The 18,681-nt window shown below is 36.1% G+C and overlaps 2 protein-coding genes across 7 annotated transcripts; one reads left to right on the plus strand and one right to left on the minus strand.

Annotated features, from left to right (window-relative positions):
- The first annotated feature begins 7,726 nt into the window (after positions 1-7,726).
- LOC108997140 (RING-H2 finger protein ATL46-like) lies at positions 7,727-11,388 on the plus strand. 6 transcript variants are annotated; one of them, XM_018973293.2, is made up of 2 exons: positions 7,727-9,438; positions 11,033-11,388. In XM_018973293.2, exon 1 carries the CDS (start codon positions 8,287-8,289, stop codon positions 9,433-9,435), a length of 1,149 nt encoding a protein of 382 aa, XP_018828838.1. In that variant the 5' UTR covers positions 7,727-8,286; the 3' UTR covers positions 9,436-9,438; positions 11,033-11,388. The 6 variants fall into 6 exon arrangements, with proteins under 6 accessions (XP_018828838.1, XP_018828837.1, XP_018828834.1 ...); XM_018973292.2 differs by lacking the exon at positions 11,033-11,388 and adding an exon at positions 10,994-11,010; XM_018973289.2 differs by lacking the exon at positions 11,033-11,388 and adding an exon at positions 10,694-10,987.
- A 1,017-nt stretch (positions 11,389-12,405) lies between these two features.
- On the minus strand, positions 12,406-13,774 carry LOC108997167. Its single transcript, XM_018973326.2, has one exon. It carries the CDS (start codon positions 13,604-13,606, stop codon positions 13,151-13,153), a length of 456 nt encoding a protein of 151 aa, XP_018828871.1. The 5' UTR covers positions 13,607-13,774; the 3' UTR covers positions 12,406-13,150.
- Positions 13,775-18,681: the final 4,907 nt, after the last annotated feature.

The raw sequence follows: 18,681 nt of genomic DNA on the forward strand, positions 1-18,681 counted from the left end.
CCCAGTAAGGTGCGGGGGGCGGACGGAGGACCCTTCCACCCACACCTCGTTATTCGGGACGGGGTCCCCCGCCCCCGCACCCTGGGGGCAGGGGACGGATTCAAAAATCGCCCCCCCCCCCATGCAAGGGCGGGGGGCAGGTTGGGAGCTACCCTGCTCTATAAAGAGCGGGTACCACCCCTAGTTCAAACCGAATAATAAATATAAGAAAAATTCTATACATAAGCCTCATACTCATGCACATCACTTAAAAATATGTGAATTTATTATTTTACCCTTATGTTTCATGAAATATGAAATATGAAATATGATAATAAAAGAATAAAATCATATATTTTTTAAGTAGCGTGCAGAATATGAAACTTATGTATAGCACAACTCTAAACACAATACTCCATGAAGGAATACGATTGTACATCAATGTTTCAAAAGACTCTTGGGCTTCTTATTTTAAAAATACACTCTAAATTGAAATTCATAGTTTGACATTAAAAAAATTATATTAATATTTGTTGGTATAAAACTCCAAGATATATTAAAGGCTAATTAATAGCCCAGCCCATGTTGAATTAGAAGCCCAATAGCACAAAAGATTAGGCTGCGTTTTGATGTCGAGTTAAGTTGAATTCTTTATAAATAGTAGTGAGTTGAGATAATGTAGTGAGTTTTATAGAGTCCATATAAGATAAGTTTAAATATGTTTAGATGTTAAGATGAGTTTAGTTATATTTATGGGAAGTTGAAAAAGATCGTGGGTTTCGCGTGTAAATAAGTGTTGAATTGAAAAAGATTGTGAGTCACACATGTAAAAAGGTTTTTAGTTGAGATAAATTTAATAATTTGTGAGTTAATTATTTAGATATTAAACTCAATTTAAAATTAGATTGAATTAAGTTGATTCCAATTAATATAACAACCAAACGATAAAAAGAATATGAGAGGTAAAAAGCAATAACTTGAGAGATGCATTGGGGTGACTTCACTCGACCAACCAGACCAAGATGCTTTTTCCCTCAATAGTATTTGAGAGCAAATAGAGGATGAGCACTTGCGTCAAAGATCTGTGCATAGTGATATCACCTCTTCAAATGATGTAACAATCAGATCTTAAATTTAGGCCATAAGATAAATTTTATGTATTTTTTCATATAATTATAAATATTTTATTATTATTATTATTATTATTATTATTATTTTATCAAATTTTACATTTATTAATTTTAATAATTACTATTATAATTTTTATTGAATTTACTAGAGTTTTGTGTTATTATTAATTCTAATAATTATTACTAGATTTTATCATATTTTACGTCTCTCTAGAGTTTTGGTTTGAATTCAAATCTTAGTTTTTCCTATCTTCACCGAACCTCATCTCTTGATTTTTAGCCTCTGAAATAAACACAATAAACCTTCAAACCCGTACGTCTCTCAGTGTTAGTTGTTAGTATTCTAATGGAAGACCAACTCTCACGTCAAAGCCCTTATAAATCCTCTCTTCCTCCTCACAATATTCCCATCAACAAACCCACGATCCCCCACGGCCAAAACCTCCAATGGAAATCAAATTTTCTCCACACCTCAAACCAGAGTTACATAGAAAAGAAACAGAGAAAACACTTCCCTTCAAGCTGCAAACCATGAGCCTTGTTCTCCAACAGCCACCGTAGCCTCCCTCCCAGCAACCAGTACCACCACAAAAAGTGTCGCCTCAGCCCCTTCCTCCCTCTCGTGCTCTCCCACCGTGATCACCACCCTTCTCTCTCTCCCTCTTGTTTTGGCATAACAGGATCTCGTTTTCTCTCTCTCGACGTCTCTCTTGTTTTCGGTCTAACAATTTCTCTCTCTAAACTCTCTCTCCCTCACTCGGCGTCGCACCACTCTGCCAGAAGACTCAGTCACGCCGTCGACCACTTCTGGCCGCCCAGAATAGTCGAATCACGCCGCTGCCCTCGATGAGCCCTCTGTTTTTGCTATTGCACGACTTTTCTTCTTGATCTGTCTATGTGTTTTGGCTTAGTTTTTAAGGAAACCTTGATTCACAATGGGCCAGTAGGCCCTAAGTATGCAATGCTTATTTCAAGTGGACTTATGTTTTTTATGGGCCAAGTTGTAACTCTTACAGATTCTAATGATCTTTAAATAGACTTGTATTTTAAATTGGGCTTGATCTTATTTTATTTCAACAACAGTTTTAGTAATTTTTTTGGCTTAATATTTTAAAGGTTAGTTTTTAATTAAATAAATATATTAGTCAAATGCTATTTTTATAAGGAAGTGTTTAACGACTTTGAAATATATTTTAAAGTATATTATTGAGCCTAATATTTTGTTAATATTCATTTGTCTATTTAGTAGAATTTTAATAAAATTATTATGTTAAGAAAGGAAACTTATTTTAAGAATTGAAGTTTTATGATTTATTTTAAAATGGCTCAAGTATTCTACTAAATTATAATATGTTATTAGTATTTAAAAATATCAGGATTTATTGATTATAGTGTTTAACAAAAGATTTATTTGACTACCTTTTAAATTGTAAATTTAATTAAGTAGGATATTAGTACATGTTGTTCCAAGACAAATTTAGTGATAGTTAATACTGTGTATAGGTGACGAGCTAAGGAGTAATATTAAAAAAAAAGCGCAGCGAGGTAAGTAATTTTGATAAAAAATTAGAATCATCACAGTTCAGTTTATATATACATATTATTCAAGCCAGTTCATTGACAACCATTATCTTATGCACCACTCATGTCATATGTAAACATGCCATCCATCATAGCATACGATCATGTCATTCCACATCATGTTCAACTTCATAAATTATAATTATGTATGTATTATATCATGCATCTCATGTGTATAAGACACGTAAGCTATCTTAAATTCAAGTGCAAGATAAGATCATGTCAGTTAATCATATGGCCACTCAGATGCATGGTATCAATGCAGTTCAGTTTCAGGATAGATGTGCAAGCCACGGACTCAAGCGTGGTCCACCATAATATGCCAGAATACTATCAGCGGCTCCCCTCGCGGTCGCGGGACGTGGGGTCGGTGTACAACCTCGCACACAAGGTTAAGTGTGTTGGCCAGTCAGATCAATCAGTTAAGTCAGATCAGTAAGATAAGTTAGATCAGTCAGTTAATTCAGATAAATCAGTCATGCATAGCATAAGCATCAGTATGAACAGTCATGAATTTAAACTCTCAGGATGAAAACTTTTATGAAACCCTTGTGTTTATTATGTTTACGTTGTGATAGATTTCTTGTTGAGTTTTTGACTCATTTTAGTTTTATTTCATGTTTTTAACCATACAGGTGAAGATGATGAACACAAGCAGACAGGCCATGAGTAGAAAGATGAGTTGATTTAGTTTCAAACCTTCTAGAATAAAATTACGTTTATGACATAAATTTTATTCAAATTATTCATTTAATATTTTTGGAAGACATTTTATTAGTCATTTTTCAACAAAATAAATCCTAAGTTCATTTATTAAATATGATATCTTTTACCGGATTTATTTTATGAAAAAACACGTGACATTCCTAACCTACGAGAAGGGGGAGTTACAAATGAAGATGCAGGCCTTAGAGCATTAGCATTGAATTGGCCATCTTATTCTTTAAATTTTGACTAATATGTAGCGTAGCTTTTTCACTTTTAGCTAATCATCCAAAACTTGAAATCTACATTGGATTAATCATCACACTCTCTATAATAATAAAATATTATTATTTTTATTATTTATATTTTTTAATTAATTTTTATTTTATTTTCATAATCTTCAATAACCTCAAACAAATCATATTCATTTTTATTTTCACAATCTAACAATCTATAATATAATAATCTCATATGTATATAAATGGTAAAATCTCATATGAATAAAAATCTCATATCTATAATATGATAATCTAAAAAAATACTTTTAAACTTGCTATAGTTCTTTTCATATTTGAAAATAAGAATGGATTTACTGTAGTTTATAGTTTGGATGAAAACAATTTAACTAATTCAATGTGGAGCAAATATAGATGATATTTGCTAAATTTAAAGATAAAAAGGCATTTAGCTAATCCAATGCCAATGCTCTTAATACCGAATTGCGTAAATCATTTTATCTTTTTCTTTATATATATTTCTGTATTTATTTTACTGTTCATGTCATGAACGAGCGTTCCAAGCATCGCAATTATCGTCAAAGAACTATCATAGTTATGCAATCATACTGTTGGCTTTCGACATTTGGAAAAATGCATCAAACACATTCTACTTGACTAGTTGATATAAGAAGTTACTCTAAAAAAGTGTCATATTACAAACTACAAAATATCTCTAGTCATGCAAGCAGACTTGGTGGTTGCAGCTAGCTATTACTGCTGAGGCATTGGCCTCCATGCATCAGGAACTAAAGTAGTAGATTGGGTTTCTCACGGTACCTTAGCTTGAAATCCATCCTCCAACATCTTGCTGAATAAGAAATGGAGGGAGCCTTGCATAACTCAGTATTGGTCTTATGCATGGCCATGGTTAGCCAATACGGCTCATCTCTTGTCGATGTTACTGCGACCAATGCATCCAGAGTCCAGACCCTTCAAAGGAGACATTTACGGACTTGGTGTCATGCTTCTCCAGCTGCTTACTGGAATGCTGCTGCAACAATGGAGCAGACTTGGCTGATTGGTTGAGTGGAGTGACACAATACCCCACATTAAATATAGGAAGGTGGTGATGAATGAAATCTCACTTTAGACTGAGAATTTGGTCCTCTCAAAAAAGAAAAAAAACATTGTCTTTTCTCTAAAAACAATTGGGGGAAAAAAGGGGAAAATTTTTATGGACTTGACAAAAAAAATCATGCCAACCTGACCTCTACAATCACATCAGAGAAGGCATTGCATTAAAGACTCTCCTTATACTGTTCATAGACTCCAACTAGGATGTTGATGATGATGATGATTCATGCTTAAAACTCCAGGGGACCATCAAGGGTGCTGATGTATAATGAACACAATTAACTGTGCTTATTACTCACAATAATCATTATATCTTGTAATGATGAAAACTAGAGATCAAACTTGTAATAAAATCACCATTCTCTTTCGGTGTTCACCAGCCAACCTACCGTGATAACGACCCCAGAGATGCAGATATTACTTGGTAAAGTGGATAGACCAAGAGAAGAAGAGGTAGATATTACTTGGTGAAACTAATGCAGATAATGACCCACATGGCAGCTATGTTCAACCACAACAATGATATCGATCGCGATAAATAATACCACATGACTTCTTCTTTTTTTTCTTTTTTCTTTATTCTTTTTCTGGATTGTAAGGTAATTGTGGAAACTCATAGGAAATGCAAGGAAAACTGTCCACCTTCGGATAGCCAGGATGTCTGCAGAGTGCAGAGTGGTTTCCCTCACCGAGCCAGTGCTGAATCCGGTGAGGCTGAAGTCTGCTCTACATCCACCTCCAATCAGGGGCTGAACTTTGGCATTCCACCCTCAAAACAACTTCAAGTTCCTCGGGTACATTACAATACTGATTCAGCTTCCAAAATAGTCAAAATTATCACAGGAAATACTGAACTTATTTTTAAAACAACGCTTACTTGATCGGATCGATCATGTTTCTAAGCAACTCTTTTAGACTTGCAAAACTATCATAACGATCAAGTTTCAAACTGCAAGACATTGGTTATTAGCAAGATATTGATCTTCCCATTAACCCTCACGACATTGGCTCTTATAATCAATACATGATCAGTGAGGATTGGAGATTGGGTTGATTGGATTTTTTTGTAGGGGGCCATCACTAATAATATGCTGGGAAAAATTTTACAAAACTTTTTTTTTTTCCCCCAAAGCCTAAGGGGACCAGAGCTGAGCTAGATAGAAGGTAAATGCAGGTACCCGTGGCAAACCATAATCAATTGGGAATTATGTTGACAAAGTGGAATGATTAAGATGAGACACGCCTGCGTTTGTGGAGAGTGAACTGTGGAACCAGTTCTCATATACCTAACAAAGGGCCTGCCTTTTCCTTCTTAATCATCTTCCTTAAACATCCATCTAAGATGTAATTGTCATCCAAACACCTCCGCCTGAAGTGCCCTTAGACTTGACGCAAAGAATCATGCATCCACATTTTCTTTGTTTAACGGCACGGCCAAATGACTCACAAACACAAGCAATTGCTTAAACTAAGGCACTCAAGAATATGACAAAAGGATAGTGATCCTATGCAATCCAACAATGAGTAAATAGATGAGTTTGGGTCCACATTGAGTTTGACTCTATTCAAACAGGATAATTGAAGAGGATTTTTTTTTTTTTTTTTTATTTGGCATTGGATATCCAAGAACAAAGTCGCGACTAATTTGGAGGTGCAGAAGTTTTTTCCAAGTGCAGTAATTCAAGCGAAAGTTTCTTATAAATTGTTTACACCTAAGATGACTCGAACTTTAAACCTGAAGGAAACATACCACCAACACCCAGATGTTTACCTCTTGAGCCAAGATAAAGGAAAGAAAATAACTATATAAGACAAAACAAGCCAACGATGAAGAAAGTATTTTTTTTTTTTCCCTTTATTTTAACAAAAGAAGAGTCCCAGAATGCAAAGTGGAGCTCACAAAGTATATCTGACTTAAAATAGAAAACTCACTAGTCTCTACAATTAACGTTTTGTTACTTCAAACTTCTCGTAGTCACGTGGGGTTTGTGTTCTTGATTTTCAATGGTTTTATCATAGTTTCTGGAGCTCGGCCATCTACTCTACACCTAATCCACTGGACAACTGTTGTGAAAAACAATGAGAAGAAAGCAAAAACAATGAATAAACAAACAATCAATCACGTGATATAAATTTATGTAGTTTGATACCTGTCTATATTTACAAAATTGCAGATAGTTTTATTATGCTAATGAATCACAAAACACTTTGAGAGAAATATTACTATTTAGAATGATCATACCGTTCATAATAAGCATATTTATAATGTTACATGACAGAAATTTTAATTTTAAATTTTTTATGATATTCACTTTAGTGGAGTGTCGAACACGAGTAAACTCTCTATGTGCCGTGTGGTGTCCTCTTAGTACCGAGTCGAGCAAACTCTCAGTCTAAGGGTAGGTTTGGTAATCAAAATAAAACACAAAATTTTCATCTCATCTCATCTCATCATTATACATTTTTCAAATCTCCATACAAAATATAATAAACAATTCAACTTTTTCAAATCTCAATACACTTTTTTCAAATTTTAAAATAATAATAATATTAAAATATAATATTTTAAACTTTAAAATAAAATACAAAATTTTCATATTACCTCTCAAACATGCCCTAACACTTTCCGAATTAAAAACAGTGCCAGACAACAAGTCTGCACTCTATAACACAAACCTCGTTGAAAATTCACTCAAAATTTGTAACGAATTCTTATCGCGAGTCATCAAATCAGACACAAACCCAACAAAAACTTTTCTTACGCAGAGCCCACAGTAGTTTCGAACTTCGCTTCAAAAAAAAAATAAATTAAAAGCCCAGGCCCGCCCACCTTGAACCCCTAACTCGAGAGTGGAGCTTTGTCGCTTATGGCAGGTTGACCACAGAACTCTCACGCGCTCTTCATGGCATGTGGAGCAGCTGAGTTTAATGTCTCTTTTTGTCATTCTTTGCAACTCACATCGGAAACTACCATTGCTGCCCCCATTGTAGCTGTCTTTGGTTCTATTGTTCCAGAACCTTAAAGAGAGTTTTTTTTTTTCCCTTTTTTGTGGGGAGGGGAGCTGTTCCTCTCACCGAACTCACTTTCCTTTCCTTGCTCTATTTAACTGGCCATAAAGCCTATTTTTTAGGGTATTTTGCTAGAAGAACATCATATTTCTTGAGAGCTTTTGAAAATACATAAATGGTGGACTTCCCAGAATCCAGTTAGGTAAGCTCTAGTTTTTATCATATATTCTATGCCAGTTTCCATCTTATTATTGATCCATCCGTGACTTCCCTTTCATTTGAAATCGTGGATGCAATAAACAAATGCTTCGGAAAGTACCTTACAAGTTACAACCAATGGCTACCACCTTCTACTATTCTCGAACCTGAGCGCAAAAGCCGTAATTGTTTAGGGGGTTTTGAATCAACCAAAAGCAAGCTACGTTTGCTTTTAGCTTTGGTAGTATCGAAATGACTTTGGTGTGTGTTTGAATACAAAGAATTGGGTGTTGCTACTGCATGTTTATGAGTGCGCCCATACGATCTGTGAGATGCCAGGATACAAAGAGCACAGGTGGTTTTTGGAGCCTGCCCATTTGAAGATGTCTTGGGTTCAGCATCAAATCCAGCAAAAAGATGGTTATTTGAGCTACCCCCCTCCTCTTTCTCCATCATCCACATCTCCGTATGCTAGTACATTTCATAAAGAATCAACTCCATCCTCTGGTACTAGAATAAGTCCGGCTGTTCTTTTCATAATAGTGGTTCTGGCCGTGCTATTTTTCATCTCTGGTCTACTCCACCTGCTTGTTAGATTTCTTGTAAAGCACCCATCTTCCTCAGCATCTACTCAATCTAATAGATACCCAGAAATCTCAAGCTCTGATGCTCTTCAGAGACAGCTACAACAACTCTTCCATCTCCATGACTCTGGTTTGGATCAAGCTTTTATAGACGCTCTTCCTGTTTTCCACTATAAAGAGATTGTGGGTCTGAAAGAGCAATTTGATTGTGCCGTTTGTCTCTGTGAATTTTCTGAAAAGGACAAGCTCAGATTGCTTCCTATGTGTAGCCATGCTTTCCATATCAATTGTATAGACACTTGGCTCCTATCAAATTCAACATGTCCTCTTTGTAGAGGGACCCTCTTCACCCCCGGGTTTTCCATTGAAAACCCTATTTTCGATTTAGATGATTTGATAGAAGAAGATAGTTGTGCCGGTAATGGTGAAAATCGGGTCACTTCTAGTCAAAAGACAGCGGAAATGGACGAAATTGTTGTTGAAAAGGGGGTTTTCCCTGTGAGACTTGGTAAATTCAGGCAGCTAAATGTTGGGGCAGAGGAGACTGGAGGGGGAGAGACAAGTAGCAGTAACTTAGATGCAAGAAGATGTTATTCAATGGGATCATATCAGTATGTTCTGGGCAATTCAGACCTCCAGGTTGCCTTGTGCCATGATCGACAACACCATGATATCAAACTCTCACGGGGGATGGAACATAATGGGAATTTCTCAGTTAATGGCGACATGGAAGGGAAGAAGATTGGTACTGTGACTAAAGGTGAGAGCTTTTCCGTTTCCAAGATCTGGCAGTGGTCAAAGAAAGGCAAATTTTCAAGTTCCTCAGATGCACAGACGGGCATGCCACCTTCTCTTAGTACGGAATTTCCATGGATGAATAAAAAACAAGGGACATGAAAGGTATTTGCGCAGTTGTTTACTTTACCTATATTAATATATATCTTCTACTGATTGAAGTTTATTATGCTTAAGCTATTCTTACCCAAAAAAATTTTAGATGCTAATTCATCGATTATGATTAATGGCTGTGGCATATTCTGATTGTACGGCATCTCTTGTTTTGAAACCTGAAATTTTCCTCTCTCGTTCGAGGGATTTTTCTTATACTAGGAAAATGATAATATAGGATCTGCTCTGATGACCCATAGTTGGGTTGAGGTCCTGATCTCATTGTAGGGATGAACAGATGATGTCTCGTGTCTTTTTCAGAGAATCATCGATGTATGTGCATTGGCGACTTTTCAAATTTTAATGATCTCAAGGCCAAACTCAGGGAAACATCTTGATGGGAGAAAACTGATGCATTTTCTAGTTCAGGGGTTGTATCATCCGAGGAGCATGCGTATAGAAATTTAAGCATATAATCATGGATTGGAATGGCTTACAAAAGCACTTCATCTGAACCTGTTTCTTTCAAAACTTCTTATCAAATTTATCCCGTAAATAGTTTTTTTTTCCATCTCAACCTTGCTGTAGAAAAGATCACAAAACATGTTGTAACACTAACTCAAAGCCAAAATAGTTTTAGAGGACTTTTACATTGTTTGGACCCAACAAATATATTTAAAGTTCTTTCAAACTTAGGATCTCTGCTCTCATACTATGTTAAACCATTAATCTCTATTTGGGAACACAACTGTTCTCAAATATTCTCAGACTACTTCACTACTATTCACAAACTATTAACTATTGTTCTAAGATACTCTTAGTATCCAAACGAGCCCATCCCAAAAGTTGAAGCTGATAGGAAAATGTATATTTAATTATTTATATTGTATTCTTAAAACTGTAAACGCTTGATATGGCTCTCATTCTCTAGCTTAGTACCAGCATTATGATTTGTGTCAAGGGAACAAGTGCTCTTGCTTTATTGCCTTTTGAGGCATTGGTTTCTTTTAAGCTCCTTACTATTTGCAAATACTCTTTTAGAAGAATATGAACATAATCTTTTTCGATGGTTGATCTTTTGGGTTGGTCGGTGGTGGTGGGATCCATAAAGCTGTGTGAGAGAATCTTTCATTCCTGTGATATGAGACCTTTGTTTCAAAAATTGGCTGTACTGGCAATGCTGTGGGGTCATACTTTGCTCTTCCCATGTGGCCTTGTTGAAATTAACCTTTCTAATTATGCCTGATTTAATTTCAAATGTGGTTAGATCTCAAGTTCAGCAATTTGTGAATGTGTCTCTACACTGGATCTATATCAGAAACAGTCAAATGGGACTGGAAAGGGGGCAAAGGAAAAGACGGAAAAAGAGAAAGCTGTGCCAAAATTAAAAACAAAAGATAAGATAAGAAAGAAGTGGGGATTTTGATGGTTCTTTTGCTTTCTTTATTGTTCACTTTTATGGCTTCTTTTTTTTTTTTCCTTGTAATTTTGGAGAGTGGATGTCGTCGGTGGAATATGTAGATATCATGTTTGTTACCAACTCCACCAATTTATTGACAAAACTCAGGCTTATGGGAAATGATAGTGTCTTCCTCAATCTCCATAGAGAAATGCAGCAGACGCTCAACCAACCAATTATTATTGGTCAAACTACTTTCAAAGGGGCTCCACATTCGTGCTGTTTAAGTACTTTGAAATGAATTGGAATTACCACCCTCTATTCTATTAGACAAAAGGGGTATACTTGTCTCCAATTTATGGCTCACACAATGGACGCTCATGAATCAGCATATGATATAATACTCGGCTCAAATGCCAAACCCTAGCACAGAGGCATCCACTCACAAGGAATCGGACTTGGGCAGATTGAGTCAAATTAAAGGCCAGCCAAGGCCAGCTGGCCACATCAAATTGGTTGGGAGCAATGCTAGATACAGTCTCCATTTAGGAATTGTAATGCAAGTCTAGGCTATTTTAACTTTAAAATTTTTTAAAATTACAAAATTATCTTTCTTAAAATGATATTTTCTCTCATTTAACAATGTGCTTGCACATGCAGTTCTCACTTGAAGACTGCAAATAAAATTTCTCATTGGTTAATTCTCAAATTTGTGAACTTTTGAAGAGATGATCTAGCTGCTGTAATGAATCAAAGGCGATTCACAATCCACTCAACTTGTAAAGTGTGTGAAGGGTTTGTGGGACCAAACGGTTGGCGTGCTTATATCGAACAATTATCTAAACAGACAAGTTAAGGTATGTTGGGTTGGGGGGACCAATTCCTTAGATTGGGAACGTATTTGATATTCAACTTCTGCAACAAGAAGAACAAGCCAAGAAATTCTAAAATTCTGATGTAGGACTAAAATAGGTAGGACAACAAAGCAAGATTCTATGTAAAATAGGTACAGAAATCCTGCACAATTATGGTCCAATGGTACCATGCTTCCAGAAGGAAACAAAAAAGTTATGGAAATGGAAGAGTTGTTGATGGGATGGCCAGCCAAAGAGTGTAAATAAGCGGAGAAAAATGATGAGTAGAGAGAAAGACAGATACAGAAACCCCCATCAAGCTGTTGTCTACTCGAGATGAGGATTTTCATAATAAAAGTTGGGGTTGAACTTTGCATGATACAAGGAGCATGCAGCTACCTGCCCTTGTCTTGTCAAGACCACTCAAAAGTTGGAGAAGGAAGGCACAAGGGAATTGGGATATGCATCTGCTGTGGGGAAAATAAACACTACTCATTCGAATAGGATATACAAGGAAAAATACTTGTCATTCGTTGGTTATCGGTGGCATCACACAACATACAAGTTGGGATATCAAAAGACTAGACTTTGGTGATGGGATGGGATGGGAGAGTATGCAAAGGATTACATCCTCAAGAGTTTTTGGATCCAAATGATTTTTATAATTGAGAAAAAGATAAATCCGAAACTCACAACATTAAAATTGTTCTGTAAACAGTATGACTTCAGTATTTCACAGTGAAGTTTGTCAATATCTTTCTTAATTGTTGAAAGTGGTTAAGTCAAATTAATAAGAGATCTTAAAGCCTATACAAGTTAAGATTCCCTTTCTACCTATGAAATGAATCATAAAGAATGCAAAGAAAATGCATTAGAATATGCCTCTTCCACTTCTGATGCCAATTAATGTGATTTTTCCTTGTCTCAAATGTCATTAGTGCCCATAATCATCTCCTTATGACATCTCATCTGCCACAATTAGTGGCTGGACATCACCTCCTGTAGTGAAAGTGAAGCACCTATTCCAGCATGACATGGCACCATCACTACGTCCTTGAAAAAACATGAAATTTTCATACTATCTGAGCGTTGACACATAAAAGCAAACACATAACATTCGAAATAAAAAAAATCTCTGAGAACAGTTCATTGTTCAAAATCCAATAACGTAAATTCCTTTTTGCACCCCCACGTTAACAATCTCCACATCACCGTATATAATCACAACCCCCTTTTCTTTTTCCATTTCTTACGAAAGGGACGAACATGTTATCGAATCTATCGTAATAAAAAAAATGTCACCGACCACCTGTTTCCCATGTTGAGAAAGAAAAAGTCAACGCAACCATCGCGATTTTCTCGTCCTCTCTCATCAATTCATTTTCCCCCCTAAATCGGCGCTGCAGTCTGCCACTGGCGCACCTCAACAGAAAAAAAGATACGAAAAACTTGCCTGTCATCTCCATGCGCCTCACGTGAACAATGGCGCGTCTTTCCCCAAATCCATGGACGACTTCGCCGAAGCCGGAATAGAAGCGTACCGGCAGGAGAAATCACGGCCAAAATAATCCTCATCCAGGTGACCATTATGCCCCGGCCCCTCGTCGAAATTCAGCGCGTAACTCAGAGGGTCATAGTGGAATTTCCCCTGTCCGGTCCGGTTCTTGTTGAAGCGGCGGATAAAGGTCTTCCATTTGGGACCGGCCACGAGCTCTGACCACTCTCGGAACTTCTTCCACCCCCGGGTCCACCACCTGTCCTCGTTCTCCGCCGTTCTCATTGGCTCCCACCAGACTGATCCGACGGTGGAGGATCTCCTGGAACCCATACACGGCATCCATAAGCAGCAACCTCTGTCGGCGAAGAAGAGCCCATTAATATCGTCGTTTTCGTGTGGGGAGATATCAGGGGCTTGCCCTGACGACATTTCCAGATCGCCTTTTGCTCGAGAGGTTTTCAGAAAGGAGAGAAATTGATAGAGTTTCTTGCAAACTCTAACTCAATCTCTCTCTCTCTCTCTCTCTCTCTCCCCCGCTCTCCCTGAATGCGTGGGTTTGGTGGGAGAAATAAGGAGACGTAACGGAAGCCTCGTTGGCTTTGTACATGCCTACCGCATGGAAAGGAAGACATTTATAGAAGCCACTATTTCTTGTAAATTAAAATTAAAAGACAGACAATTTCTCTACAAAGGGTTTTATTATTGAGCTGAATCAATGTAATTCCCACTTAATTTCGACAGCTCATTTTTAAAAACCACATATAAGTTATAACGGTCGAAATCCAGCCCGATTCATTAAAGAGACAACACACCAATTTCCTTTCCTTTACCTAAAAATAATGAATAAATATATATAAGTCATTATTGGTAGGAAAATACTACTATGCCCACTCAATTTGACACCTCTATTTGACCACTTATCTTTTTTTATTTTTTTATTATTATTTTTTTTTACTTAATAATTAAGGAAGTGATTTTAAATGTATTGATGTATTTTTTTTATTTTTTAAATGTATTTAAATATATTAAAAAAATGTGAAAAGAAAAAAGAAAAAAAAAAAAAAAACTAGTTTACGCTGGGCGGTAAGCCCAGCGGTCAAGAAGGGGCGGCAGAGTAGCCGCACCCTTATTGGTAACATCTATTTTTATGATATGACATCATTTAGATCATATATTTTTTCAAGTGAGTATTGGGAACAATCAATTAGAAGCAGCCACACAGTGAATGTAAAGTATACATTGTTATAATAACTTCTCTTTTACATTACTCAAAAATAATTTAAAAATAAAAAATAAAAAACAAGCAAAGGGATGATATGGAGGATCCAAAACGCACTCCCATTGAGTTGTACTTTGCAATTTGCATGTTGACTTGGATGGTACAAAATTTCATAGAAATAACTGTAACCGTTGGTTGTTGCCATCTGTCACATTGCTATTCGCTAACACGTTTCTCTTTTGTTTTTGTCATTACTACTGTTTAACGGTCTGAATTACAGCTATAATAGACGGCAGGAGTAATGATCGGATTTGGTCACACTTTTGTGAATCTTTATTTTTAGAATAATGTTACTTATAATTGTATAGTACATGAATACAGAATAATTATTTTAAAAAAGAATAAAATTTATTATTAAAAATTAATTTTTTTATGTATATTTTTTTTAATTAACTGTACTATATTTACGCTGTCACAATTGTAACTATACAACTGTAATTATAATTTTTCTTATTTTTATTACAGTTTTTAAGTTTTAAGGGGTTGGTTGGTCCTTAATATTTTAATTATCACCTACACAAAGCCCAGCAACGGTACAAATGTTGATATAGAGGCCCATAGTGTAGCCCAATGGGCTGCACCCAAAAAGAAAACTGATGTATTACCTTTGTCTTCTTTCCTATCCTCCGTAGTCTATCTGTTTAATCTGATTTCTGCCTTCTCTCTTCTACAAAGGAGGCATCGAGTGTTTTGGTTAACAAAACATCAAAAGTGGACACGACAATATTTCTGTGATCACTTGGATTATCAGTTTGCTGGTCTGACCATAATTGGTCAAAATTCCCTAATTTTTAATTTTCACATTAAAAAATCCACTATCTATAGACTTTTTACCAGAGGATGGTGCTAGCGGGCTACCAACATTTACTGTTGGACGTACTGCTAGTACAAATTTGTAATTCTTTTTTTTATTATTTTTTTAAATATTTTTTTAACATTCTTAATTATTAAAAAAAAATTAAAAAAATATACAACTTCACTAATAATCACATCCTTAATCATTGAGTAAAAAAACATATAATTAAAATACTCGAGCGGTAACTTTGAGCGGTAAGATGAGCTAAGCAGCATTTTCTTTTTCCAAAAATATAGTATTGTATGCTACATAGTTTCTGCTCAACTCCCTTTTCCAATGCCTTCTTTGTGTCATGTGGAGGACAAATTCTACCCTGTTGCTATACATAGTCTTTGGGGTTTCTTAAAATTTTAAGAAAACTACTTTTCTTTACTATTTTTTTTTTTTTTTCCAGTGTCTACGATCTAATGCGGTAGGGAAACACTAGGAGGAATTCCAGCACTGGAAAAAAAAAATTGTTGATAGCATTTGTATTTGGTCAAAGAAGCATATGTTGGACTGGAATATTTTCCGAGTTCAAATTTGCTGATCTTGGTTTAACTTTTTTCTCATTCAAGTACTCGAAAATGGCCTCAAGTTTCAACCTCCTCACTCTTCAAAGTTGCCTCTTGGGTTTAATTCCGCCTCCCAAATGGATCTACTTCCAGCTGAGTTTCCTTACATGCTTCGTAACATACAGATTTCCCATGCGTGTTTGAACCGGAGCAATTTTTCCCCCGTTTCTACAGGCCCTGTTGTTCTTTCTTATATTTTGAAACGACCTCTTGCCATCCTTGATTCCTATAAATACCAAAACTTTACAACTCAGTTTCACATCCCAACTTCTTCCTTCTCTACAAACAGAAGAGAAATCTTCTTGTTCAGGCTGCATTTGCGCGTCCTGCAATATTAATCCATGGCCAGACAAGCACTTCGCGCACGCCACTTCCTCGTTCTTGTCATTTGGAGCTTATCCTTCGTTTTGCTACTTTCTACCATAGAAGCCCGCACTCTGCCAGTTCAAAATCTTCACCACCATGGCATAGTGAAGCCCAGTACAAGCCAAGGAGGGACGGGTCATCATATTGCTGGAGTTCTCAGCCTTTGGGGTATAGAGATTAAAACATCAGGTCCAAGCCCCGATGGAGGGGGCCATCGTTAGTTCATTAATGGTGTCCACGCGGGCGGCTCGCTGGCTGGTTGGGAAAACGATATCTCCAAATTCTTATCTAAACTTGAGACTCTTCGAGTTTGGATAAAAGTTCGAGAGAATCTTAATCTTAATCCGGCTAACTATCAAAAAACAACATAAATAAAATGTGTCATGAGACACATGGTCAGAATAATTAACTACTAGATTATGCTTTCATTTAAGGGAATTTGAATTACTTGTATGCTATGAACGATATCATGTGAAAAACTTACAGCATCATGTTCTTGATCGCTGCACCATAATAATAAAGCTCTTGAATAAAGTATTTTTATTGCTTTCGCACCAATTACGTTGGGTTTGGATATTGAGTTGAATTAAATTGAGTTCTTTATAAATAATAGTGAATTGAGATAATGGAGTGAGTTCTGTGAGACCTACCTAAGATGAGTTTAGATATATTTAAATGTTAAGATGAATTATATCTTTATAAGAAATTAAAAAAGATTGTGAATCTCAATATAAAGAAGCGTTGAATTGAAAATAATTGTGAGTCTTACGTGTTAAGAAGTTTTAAATTAAAATGAGTTTAATAATTTAAGAGTTAAATATTTAAGTATTAAAAGACATCTAAATTTAAACAGAACTCAATTGAATTCAATCCAGTCAAGCCCATAATCTGCGCGCACGCTATTTTACTCCTACGAGCAGCATAAACAAACTTGGCTTTAGTTCGACCTTCTGTTTTCTCGAGAAACTTTTATTTTTTCTGGTATACTTGCTCGAGATCCAGTATGGAAAAATGATCCACAGGGCCCCAAGACCTACCTAGCTAGGCGATGTTGTCGCTTTTTCCTTGACTACTTGCATTAAAACTAAAGTCCAATGCCAGGCAAGTCAGCCAGCAAAATTACCTACTTCGAAGTTAATTGCTCAGAGTCGTTTAAAGAAAGAAAAAATCTTAAAATTTTCACTTATCCTTAAAATATATTTTTTAATATTATTTTTATTTTGATATTTAAAAATTTTAAATTATTTATTTTATTTTATATAAAAATTTTAAAAAATTATAATAATTAAATAAGATGAGATAAAATGAATTAAGAAGAATCATAAAAACAAACGAGACGTTAGACAAGACATCATAATATGATTATCTCTGTATCATTAGTTATGCATAATTGGAAAACATAATTTAAGAGAATGTAAGCGTCATCTAATTTGGAAAGAAGATCTCAAATTCAGTAGAAAGGATACGTAAGTTTAGCATGCTGTCCCCAAGGAAATACCTTCTTTATGACTCTTCAAGTTGATTTCTGACTTGGCAACGCGACGACTACACACAGCTTCTCCATCAAACTATCGCCGTCTTTTATTTCCTTTTCGGCGAGTACACTTGCATTAATATGATTCTCTAGGTTTCCGTTAATAATAAAGTACAATGTAGCTGTATAGTACCTCTTTTGTAACACCCGGCTCAGCACTAAATCCACTTTTTAAAATTTTTTAAGTTTATATTTATGAAAAATCTATTTGACTAATTTTTATTGAGATTATAAATTAAGTTAAAATCATTAAATATTTTTAGATTAGGTAGAATCTTTTTATAGGTCGAGAAATTTTTTAAACAAGTTAGATTATTTTAGAGGTTGAATCGAGATTCAAAACTCAGGAAAAAAGTCCAAATCTTGCACACTCAAAATCCAAGCCCGTGAGAACCAACATCAGTCTCCTCGCCATGCATGTCTCCATCCCTCTAGGGTTCACGACATCAATGCATGTATAAATACCCATGTAACACTTCATGCAAACCTTATTTTTCTTTTCTTTTCCAACCTAGGGTTGTTGCAACCTTCAGTTCTTCAATAAAACTCCTCCACAACTACCTTTTTTTTCCACCCCTCACGGTCATCACATCTCCACATGAAGGTCTACCCAACCCCACGTCGCAGCCAAAGTCCACGTCCAGGAAGCAGGCATAGCCACAATAACAACCAGTAACATCCTCCCCTCTACCTCGATCACATGAAACAACGGCAAGCCGCTGCATTGCGAGAAGAGCCTCATTGCCGCATCCCTGTGTTTTTAATAATAATTCTCTTCCACATAGCTGCCGTCAGCCACTGCCCAAACTTAACTACCACGATCCCAACATGAGCTACTCTGTTCCTTCACAACAGTCAACCACCGCAAAGCTCCTTGCACCACCCCCACCACCCAAACCTCTTTAAACCACCAAA

This window comes from Juglans regia, chromosome 10 (assembly GCF_001411555.2).
Source record: "Juglans regia cultivar Chandler chromosome 10, Walnut 2.0, whole genome shotgun sequence".
Lineage (NCBI taxonomy): Eukaryota > Viridiplantae > Streptophyta > Magnoliopsida > Fagales > Juglandaceae > Juglans > Juglans regia.